This window comes from Etheostoma cragini, chromosome 16, assembly GCF_013103735.1.
Source record: "Etheostoma cragini isolate CJK2018 chromosome 16, CSU_Ecrag_1.0, whole genome shotgun sequence".
Classification (NCBI taxonomy): domain Eukaryota; kingdom Metazoa; phylum Chordata; class Actinopteri; order Perciformes; family Percidae; genus Etheostoma; species Etheostoma cragini.
Window position 1 is genome coordinate 8,513,933 of NC_048422.1, and position 11,361 is coordinate 8,525,293.

Here is an 11,361-nt window from a genome sequence, read left to right on the forward strand (position 1 = left end):
ATGTGGGAGAGAGAGGGGGATGGCCATAGATATAGAGCAAGATGGTGGACAGTTATCCCGTTAGTTAGGACCTTTATTGTTTTAAATCTATGGAAAGACATGCAGTAAAGGGCCACGGGCCAGAATCGAACCTGGGCCACTGTGATAAGGACTGGGCCTTAGAACATGGGGCGCATGGTCACCCAGGTGAAAAATCTTAGTTTCTGCTTCTTTTTTGTCATTTAGAAGAGAAAAGACAGATACAGTATATACAGTACAGGGATGTATATGCCTGATTTAAACCCAAGATGAAACATTAACATATTAATCACATCAAAATGGAGGCGGCAGGATGTCTCCCATGTGCAACATAATGAGGTATAAATGTATGTTGCCATTTTGATCAAGGCATCAGTCCTCGAGTTTAAGTACCAGTGAATTATTGTTTCTCAAGTGAGAGTGAGTCTGAGACCAAAACAAGTCCTCACTGTTTAAATGTATCATTTATGTTTTGTCATTAAGAGTCATTAACATTTAAACTCAAAATCGACTGAGACTGAGACTTAGAACTGCAATGCCCAAACACTGAAAACACAATATACACAAAACACATCCTGATTTGGTGAAATACAGTGTTGTATGCTGGTCAACTTCAAGAAAGTCAGGCTAACATCACATTTTTGTGGTCCCAATAGTACATTAAGCCCATCTCATCTGGCAGAGGATTTAGAATAAGAACAAGAGCTTGACTCATTGGTGAACGTAATACGCAAATCCAAGCCAAAATCACTCCCAAAGGCCCAAAACTGGGTTTGTTTTACTTTCATTTATGTGCCTCCTAAAGTCACAATTACAGATGTAATACAGATGTGTTACACAATTTCATTTTCAAGATGAAGAAATATATGACGTAAATAATAGCCATTGAGATTTATGATGAATTATACACATGTAGGCCCAAGAAAAATCCAATTACAAAATGCATTTTAGAAGAATTCTGAGATAATTGAAATAATCAGTCAAGGTCCAGAACAGCCATTATTTTAGTAAACGGCAAATTAATTTTTCTCCAGTCCAATTATGTCACTAACTTCTACAACTTTATGGGGTTGAAGGATCAACAACTAGAATGTGGACCCGCTCGACGCATAGCACCGCCAATAGATGGTGATTGGTTTAAAGAAATGCCAATAAACCAAGAGCAGGTTTTTCCCCCATCATGGATGGCTGTGTGGACTTGCCAGAACCTCCCCCGCTGTGCTGTGCAGGAAGGTCTGGCAGAGCGAGACTAGTCGGTATCAGACGCCAAGGGGCCACTGACCACTCTGCCCTATTTGACGACTTGGGAGTGAGAACGGCTTGAATGTAACTAGTTTATTGTTTAGTGAACTCTTACAGCCTCGTCTCTTTAGAGATGGACACCACAAAGCTATGTTACTTTACCTACAATGTGTACGAAATAAAGCATTTTATAGCTGTATTTTTCAAATTCCTATACAGTTTTTCATTTCCTTAACACCTATTTCAATATTTTGTCCCTCTGCTATGTGTCTCCTCAAGGTGCCTTCATCGTCTGCTGGACCCCCGGCCTGGTCATCCTCCTCCTCGACGTCTTTTGCGCCAACTGCAACGTCCTCACCTATGAAAAGTTCTTCCTGCTTCTCGCCGAGTTCAACTCAGCCATGAACCCCATCATCTACTCCTACCGTGACAAGGAGATGAGCGCCACCTTCCGGCAGATCCTCTGCTGTCAGCGGCAGGAGAACGTCAACGGGACGGTGGCGGAAGGATCTGACAGGTCGGCGTCGTCCATCAACCACACGGTGCTTAGCGGCGGTACACACCAACACCACCACCACCACCACCACCACCACAACCACAACAACGAACACTCAGTGGTATAAAACTGGTGGGGTTGGTCTGTTTTGGAGATACTGACTGAAAGAAGGTAATTGGCTGCAAGGAGAGGTCGAGAGGGTCAGACACTGCAAACATGACGTGACCTAAAGACAGAAACGTAAGAAATTGGAGAATGAAGATAAGGTAGACAAAGTAGAGCTGCATGAGAACAGGATGTGACTATGGAGAACAACGACAAGACGTTATCGCTGCGTGGGGGAAGAATGGAGAGAGAGGGGAGTCGGATGTTCGAGGACTCCAATAGGCTGTTACTATTTAGTTGTTGATTATTTTCTATTTGTTTTAAATGGGTTGATATGGAGAACGTTGATATGAACTATTTAAAAGTAATCTGTGAAACGAAGGTAATGCCAGTAGTCTAACTTTGTATCTTGAAGTCGTGGGTTTCAGACTTTTTCCCCTAATTCCCCATTCTTAAGAAAAGTCACATAGCATCATACACACCCATCACATTCACACAGTGTGAGTTTCCTTCACATCCATTTGAGTACGCATTTTGGATGCAATTTATAACACTATTCTTGCTTTTTCATTATTATTTGGGAGAAAAGACTTATGGGGGAAATGATTTCTAACGAACACATGCGGATCTATGCTCATACGTGTAACTGAATGTTAGTAGAGCTTATCTCCAGCAGCTTTAACTTTAAAATGAACTACCGGAGACTTGAGGCTGATTTTCTTCATAGTGTTTTTTCTAGAGATTTATCTTTTTTTTTTTAAATATAGACATCAAAGTGAAGTTTTTATGGGAAATCCTTCTGATGCTTATATAATTTAAAAAAACATATAAATACTGACATTTTGACATGTTTGGCAACTTACCAAAAAATGCTGTTGTACCCATTATAGATTGTTTAAGTAATCCAAAGCCACTTTTCATTACCAAAGCATTTTTTTTAAAGTGACCTTACACCCTAAAGACTCATCTGCTGATGTTCTTCTCCAGTTCCAGTTTTTCCCCTTCCATCTAACATAAATACATAAAGGGTCCAGGATCTGTTCTTCATTCCCTTTAAGGAATTAGAGATTAGAGTTTTAGGGATCCTACCGAAAAGGGGAGGAGGATGTTGCGGTTTGTGACCAGGCTCTGTGCCACGGTGTTATGTGGAGACAAGGTGAAGGTCATTTCTGGTGAGCGTTAACAGACTTCAAATCATGACATGAAATGTGCTGAGCTTTCTGCCTCTCATGGTTTCATCAAGTGTCTCTGTGTCCGTGAGGCCGACTGGCAAAAAGAGGTTAGGGGTAAGTGAATGTGGAACTTATAATCAGTGTTAAGTTGCCCTTATTTTAAGAGGTGACAAGATAAGCCATTCTGGCTTCATAGCACAGGAAGATAAAATGGATTTGTTAATGAATGCGTGCCTAAATTTGTCGTTCACAAACACAAGTTTGCCACGTGTGATAGAGCAGCAACAGTTTTGACTGTAAAACACTGACCTGCAAATGTTGAAGTATTCCATTTTAAGTGCCCCTTTTATGTTTTGGGGCCTTTTTCCCCATCTTTTAGTGTGCTATATTTAGTTTTTTGTCTATGTGATAGATGTATGAAGTACCAAAAAAAAACATTTCACTCAAAATGGAACTTCCTCTCCCACAAACAGCACTTTTTCTCAACTGCCTGAAAGGCCTCTCCTCCATTCTTGTTTTCTTCAGTTAGTGATGTCACTGATTGCGAAAGTCTGAAATGAAAGACTGATTGAAAAGTTTTTCCTAAGTACTGCCCATAGGTGCTGCCTGAGCAAGCACAGCCCACCAGGAGAGCAGTGGATTGTTTTGATTTGGTTGGCCAATCCCAACAGAGTGGGCCAGCTGACTGGGCTTTTCAGAAAGGCAGGACAAGAAGTCAGACATCGGGCCCTATTTTAACGATCTAATCATACGCGTGAAGCACATGGCGCAGGTGCGTTTAGGGCGTGTCCACATCCACTTTTGCTGGTTTAACTGCGGAAAAAAGGCTTTTGCATTTGATATTTAAACAACATGGGCGCTGGATGATCTTAAAATAGCAGAGACACTTATATCCAGCATTGCGCCGCCCTGCGCCGCCCTGCGCTGTGTGCAAGAAAGGGCCTGGAGCGTTTCAGGCTGTGGCAGTGGGCAGTATGAGAAACCATTTGTTCTTCAAACATCAAAGCTGGTAAACCTATTCTAGTAGTCCCCAAGATACAAATATGATGCTAGAAAGGAATATAATATGGGCTCTTTAATAGTTGTATTTTAGTATGGCCCACAGAGGTGGAGTGAGCCATAGACTGAACCGCCCAATAGATTGAGATTTGTGAACATATTTATCAGTAATGTTGATACAGTGATTAAGTGGGTAAAGGCAAATAATAGAACAGCTAGAACCGTTTGGTAAGTTCAGAAATGACCACTTTACGGTAAAACCAGGAAAAGACAACCCTTATCATATTACTTACTCACATTATGACAAAGAATATTCAAAAATATCTAGTCTCATATGATGCCCTGCTCCATTTCAGCTTAGCCTCTGATAAATCTTAGCCAAAAATCTACAAAATCTTAGACGTCCATCTTATATGGTAGTACTTGGAAAAAAAGTTGAAGTTTACTCATCCAGTCTCACATTCTGATAAGTCTGCTCGGCGTTTAACACTCCAATGAAAGAATAAAAACATCTTTCCTATTGACAAGAAACTAAATGTCAGATACACATTTTATTGCAGTGTTACTAGTGAGATTAAGTATTAAAGATATCGATCCACTATATATGATGTTGTGTTTATGTCATTATATGAAATGGATGGGGTTAGGATTTTTTTTTAGGTCTTTATTTGCAAATACTGCAAATAAGAATAGATCAGATAGTTTGCATATCACTGCCTCCCTCCCTCATCTTGCCTCCGCATGGCATGGTATCTTGAACAGAGATCATGTTGTCATGTGTTCAATGTTTTCTATTGAATTAGGTCGGCACATATAACAGATTGCCTCACGCAAAACCTGGTGTCAGGCATATAGTGGGGTTCTGATAATGTAAATCTTCACTACTACTAACTTGATGGAAATGTATTATTAGGCATGTGGGATGGTCCACTCTTTTTTAAAATGGGTAGTGACAACCTATCACAGTTCACCCTTATGATAATACTCGAAAGTCAAGCAGAGTTGAGCCAATGCAGTGTTGAATGTTGATATCTTATTTCCACAAGTGCACTCCCCCACCTACTGCTATTAACTTGAGACTCAAAGCCAAGATAGAAGTCTGCCTGGTGATGCTATTCGGTACATTGTTCAAAATCACCAGCTGAACTTTATGTCGTGCCTTGAATCAAAACTTTTAGTTTTGGCTAAAATACATAGACAACACTCCAAACCAGCCGACAGAAAAGTGAGAATCCCGGCCAAAATCCCAGTCACATGTTTTCCAGGAAGCCAGATGTTTGTCAGGGATTTTAGCTGCAGTGCTGAAATGAAGTCAGCTGGTACTGTTGCCTGTCAAAGATGGCCAAGATGTTTCCCTGTTAGAGGCAACATAAGTTCTTTTATGTAGTTTTTGGATTTATTTTTACAGTGTTTCCTAACTGTTGAGAGTGGGGAGTCTTTTCCCGTCTACATTACCCCTACAGTTTTGACTTTTTAATCTCCAGGTTGTGCCTTAACAAAAAAAATACACAATTTGAGAAAGATTCTAAGGCAACAATCTTAGATATTTTTACTCTTCGTTCTTTAATTTATCCATTCTTTTACTTCTGTAAACTTCACAACAGGCCTCACAAGAGTAGTGGCAGCAGCAGCAGTAGCAGTTAATGTTTCATTGACCAAGCTGACAGTCCTCCACATCTGACATTCACCATTTTTCTAACAAAGTATTGATTCAGGTTATATAACAAACCAACTAAACTTTCTTTCTTTGTATGTTTCTGTTTACCAGTTTGTCACTCTTTATACACCATTGTAAGTACTTGTGTACAGTATGTATGTATATAAAATATATTATTCAAAGTTAATCACCAAAGGGAAAGAATTTTTTGTGTTTGTAAATTTTAGTGTCATAATCTGTCCAAATGTACTGTAGGATTTTCTTAATGGTTTTTATGTCACAAGCTCTTTTGTAATGTGACTCTAATCAATGCATTTCCTGTAAACTATATTAACTAATTTGTGACCCAGAACTGGATAGGACCCCATTTCCACCTGGTATTGAAACCAATCTGAGTGATCCGATCTCTAGTGAGCAACTCTATGCACAGCACCCAGGACGCATTGAAGGTGCATTGAGATCCGATTACTCAGACCACATTCGGAGACGGTTTAGGCCAGATGTGACCACATTCTTTAAGCAGTGTGTATGCACATTTGTCCTGGACTACATTAGGGACCGCCTACTTCACGGTCAGCAGAACTACGTTATCATTATATCTCATGTTAGAATCCGTTGTCAGTGGTCAAAGCAACGGTTGTACAACGGTAATTGGAAATAAATCCTTCACAGCAAAAGTCCTTTGTTATTTTGTTTTCTTGAAGCTTTTATTATGAAGCAGCATTAACTGCAAATGTTTGGTCTTTATCAGCATTAACTTAACGACTCCTAAAAGTGAACAGTAAATATAAAATAACTGTTTTAAACCTCTTTTGCTCCTGCCTAACAGACTGTGGGCAGCGCCTTTTTACCAGTCATTGCAAGTTTCTAATGTAGGATTTTTGGGAGAGTGATATCCAGCCTATGTGCAAATCAAAATGATTTATGTATTTTTTCTCAACGTAGAGCGGGAAAGTGACTTCCGATCACAAGTGGTCACTTGGGACTCATTTGGAGACACATTCTACTGCCAGGTGGGAACACACGTCCTTAGAGCTGAACACTTGTGATCAGATCCCTTAGATCAGATTATGACACCAGGTGGAAATGCGGCCAATGTGTGCAGTGCCGTCCAGTCCCCCTCTATAAAGAGTAACTTACCACTAGGCTAAAAAGCATTGTTTGGCCGCCCTCTTTGTTTGGAAGTGTGCTTTGCACCTGAAACCACACCCAACACTGTGTGATGTCACAGTGTCCTGGAGTACACTTGTACATACAGCAAAGTGAGACGTTAGACCAATGGAGCTCAGCCAAAACTAGTTCTTCAAAAGGTGTTAACCTAAACTTTAAGTTTGTGTTTGTGTGTAGCTAACACAGTCTTTTTACAATGGCCTTAAAGTACAACAAAGATGTCCGTGTTAGAGTAATATTTGACTTTTGTAGAAAGGTTTGATGCATCTTTTAGGAATTATAATGATACACAACACAGCCGCAAACAGGATACATTAGTAAAAGCTCAAATACAAATTTTGTTTGGAATAGGATTTGATTGACAAAATTTTATGTTCCAAATGAAAATATCTGATTTCAGCATTTCAACGTTTTTGGGGTCTAAAAGAGTTCAAATGATCTGATATGGGGACACTAAATGAGATTTAATTTGAATCATTTTTATTCTTTGTGTTTGTTTAACAAGGAGACAAATTAAATCGTTCTTAAGAGCAAAAAGCACTGGCGGTATGGTAAAACCCTTGCAGCCATAGTTTTTTTTCAAGTCCACAACCCGTTCTCACTCCGAACTCGTAAAGTACGGACATTTGGACAGTGGTTGCCAGCATCTACAGGGGTAAAAAAGGCTTTCACTGTTTGTCAATGGGCGTCAATTGACATTACACAACACAAGCGCTGTGTGTTGCACTTCAGAAATCTTGTCATGTCAACACAAAAAAACGTTCATCCCAAAGTTTATACATAGAATAATTATATGTGCATAATTAGGAAAAAAATCTGATCTTCCTAACTGTAGTTCTGAAACAGTTTGTACTTCCAGAGTGAAACGTTGCTTTAAAGTGTTTTTAGGGGGAAATGTTGCCAAGCCTCAGATTTAACAAACAATATACCAGTAGTTTGTAAGAAAGTAATTGTGACACAGACATACTGTGAATGTGATTTCCATACTATCTATACTGCACGGGCCAATATCAATGACTGTCCACCCAGAGTCATGGTGTTGATGTCCCAGCATCAATAAAAACATGAGGAATGTCTGAATGTTTTGTGTTGGTGTTGTTTTTAAAAATGGGAAATTAGGCTTTTCTAAATGATACTTAATTAATTTACAGTAGTAGACAGTAGTAGAGTGTTACTCTACATTTACACTTTATCTTACTTACTTACCTACATGTTTAGCCTTGCTATCTTTGCTGATTCATGTTTTCCACCAGTGTTTTTCTTTCGTTGACATCCAAAAGGTCAGTTACTGGCAAACACACAGTGTCACAGACAGACGCAGACTGATAATGTATGCTTCATGACAAGCAGGGTTTCTTTTTGTCTAGACCTAATAATCCATAGACCTTGGGGCTGTTAACACATTTTAGACGGCCTTGACTGTTAGCAGAAGTCTGTGCACAACCATGTGTTTACATGGCGTTAGACCAAAGCATTTATTCACCGTGTGCTCTTCGTGGTTGTGCAGAATTAGACGTGAGAAAACGCTTGATGAATCAGTGTCCAACACTGATGTCTCTTGTTGAGCTGGTGTGTTTGGACTTGGCTCGCTTGACACAGTTGTCAGAGAATAGTAGTTCTAATTTTATTTAATTTTTTTCAGTCATGGAGGAATTAAAACCCAGCCACCCACAGAGCCCATAAGTTGTATGTCCAATTTATTTTAATTTTTTATCAGTGACATGACACATCGTTCTGGAGTCTTTGGAACTACAGTTTGGGTGCTATGGTTAGCATGGACAACTTATAGAAAATTTAAAATGTTTTGAGTTATGATCAAGTGAGAAATACATTGCTGAAGTTGTACCTGCACTTTTTGGAATATTCAAATGAATATCTTTTGGCTAAATGTTTTGGTTTGTAATTTTCTCTTTAAGGTTCACTATCACAGCTTTCATCAAACCCATCTCTAGCTGCAGCAGGCCTCCATTATGCAGTGAAAAAGCTCTGATAAACCTGCTCCCTTTTTTTTTTTAGTGATGCATGCAAACATGTTCTAGCAGAAACCCAAATTACAAGTTTGAACCTGAAAAATCAGCACAATCCAGGACCTTTAAATCCCCTAGACCTGTACTGTGAAATGTGGTTGTCTAGAAACATCCCTATTTTCACAGCTATAGGCGTTAACTTCATACCATTTGGTGAGATTAGACTATTTTATACTTCAAATGACCAGAAATCCTGAACCCTACATATGTGAGGATAGAGGTCCAAAGTCCCACTCCTTCCGTTGGCCACCATCTTTGGAAATGATGGTCAATGGCAAAAGACAAACAATTTTCTGGTCCCAATCGACTTGTGCCTTGGGTTACACATATGTTTTTCAAAATAAAAAATGATTTTTCAGGCAAGATAGTGAGGTAAAAGGCTATAGGAAAATACGTAATTAGATGAACCATAAGTCCCAATTGCTTACCTGATGTCACCACCCTCCACTCCCTTCTTAACATGACCGGTTTTATAAAGGTTTTCACCTCTTCTTGATACTTCTGTCTTTGTTTTGGAAGAAGACGGTAAAGCTCGACAAACCCTAATGTTCAACTTCTTTACTACAAATCCTTTATTTCTTGAGTTGACATGTAAAATTATCTTTTAAATTTGATCCCATTATTTGTGAAATGCATGGCACAATTAAAATCAGACCAAAAAACAATTATTATCTCTCACTGACTCCTGTTCATATTTTATGGCCCGGAAATAGAAGTGCATGACTTTGGCTCTCAGTATGAGGATGTTTTTGTAATAAAATATCCCTCTTAATTATTAGTGCTCTTAAATTGCCCTTCACAAAACAAACATCAAAAAAACAGACGATCAGACTCAATTCTGAAAACATTTAAAAGCAATGAAAAGAATGTGGATTGTGACATAAAAAGCAGTACTGCACTGTCAAAGTGTGGTATGTGTGTATGTTTATTCACTGTAAGAGGGGTCAGGACCATTATGTGTCACATGAATTAAGCAGCAGTCCTAGCAACAGCGGCCAAATGTTTGCATAGGGAAGAATGTTGTGTGTCTGGGTAAAATGCACTCTCTGCCATGTTTATTGTTCCACAGCTTTGGAGTGCTAGCTTCCAGTTGACTGATATATGTCTCCCTACTTCCTGTTGCTCCCTGAAATGGACCAATCAGAGCCGGCTCGGCCACACAGGAAGTTCCTCTGTGCTGTCGATGAGTGAGGTGGATGTCACATCTTCGTCACAATGTCAATACAGACGCTTTCCGTAGTTCCCAGACAGGTTAAAGCTAATGATTTGAATTGACAGAATCAGCGTTCCCGTTGCCAGAAAAAAATCATGATGGAAAAGTCAACAGGACATGAAAAGCTGAGCTGCGGACGTGCCAAGACATCTTCTGTTGAAACATTCATAAAATGTCAACACGTGAAACACATCCAGTTTCCGCTGAAGAATGATCGAATTTCTCTGCTGCAAAAGTTGTACTAAACCAAGGCAGATTTCATAACAAAACAGGAAGTGATGTTTCATGGAAGTGTAAATCTCCAGTCCCCAAACATTGAGAGCCGCTATTGCCAAGTTGGCAGAAAGGATAGAGAGTCCATTCAGATAAACCTCCTGTTTGGAAAAAGGACAATTGGCTAATTCTCTACCGTACATTTTAACTCGGACCTTTCAAATGGAGATAGGCAGAAGGAACTGACTGAACCCGCAGATAAGAAAGGAAACAGTGGTGATGGAGAATGGGGAAAGAAAGGACAAAGGAGGATATAATGGAAAAAGGGTGAGTGAAGACTGTGAACAATATAGAAAGTTTCAACCTCCATTACCCAGTTTTCTGTCTTACTTGTACCAACAATGGACACAATTTTTTATTGGATTTGCTCATCAAGGCAAAGTAAATTCCGTTGCTCTGTGTAGGATTCAACTGAGGGAAATTTGACACGTGAATACTTGGTGTTGACCAAGTGCAAACCATCTTAACATTGCTGACCTTTGAGGTAATGGAGAAACCTGCAACTTCACTGGGTGCGCCAAAATTGTACATTTTCTAAATTGACAGCCCACAATAAATTATCTCTTAACATCTTCACACAATAAGTAACAGAATAGTTGTGAAGACCCCTGTTGTGTTTGTGATTGAACCGTCTCTGCTGACGCTGCAGGTGCTCGTTAGGGCAAGCAGGAACACCTGAGTGTGATCGTTAGGGAAACTTGGACCACCTCAGTGTGATCATTAGGGAAACCTGGACCACCTGAGTGTGATCGTTAGGGAAACCTGGAACACCTGAGTGTGATCGTTAGGGAAACCTGGAACACCTGAGTGTGATCGTTAGGGAAACCTGGAACACCTGAGTGGGATCGTTAGGGAAACCTGGAACACCTGAGTGTGGATGTAAGGGAAACCTGGAACACCTGAGTGTGATCGTTAGGGAAACCTGGAACACCTGAGTGTGATCGTTAGGGAAACCTGAAACGCCTGAGTGTGATCGTTAGGGAAACCTG

General features: G+C 39.8%; 1 protein-coding gene across 2 annotated transcripts in view; it reads left to right on the plus strand.

Moving 5' to 3' along the window:
- lpar1 (lysophosphatidic acid receptor 1) overlaps window positions 1–7,219 on the plus strand; it is a 43,636-nt gene extending 36,417 nt beyond the window's left edge. For both annotated transcript variants that reach the window (XM_034896422.1, XM_034896423.1), the window contains exon 3: window positions 1,540–7,219. In XM_034896422.1, the coding sequence (XP_034752313.1) occupies window positions 1,540–1,883 (344 nt within the window). In that variant the 3' untranslated portion in view covers window positions 1,884–7,219. The remainder of the gene's footprint in view (window positions 1–1,539) is intronic.
- The last annotated feature ends 4,142 nt before the right edge of the window (window positions 7,220–11,361 follow it).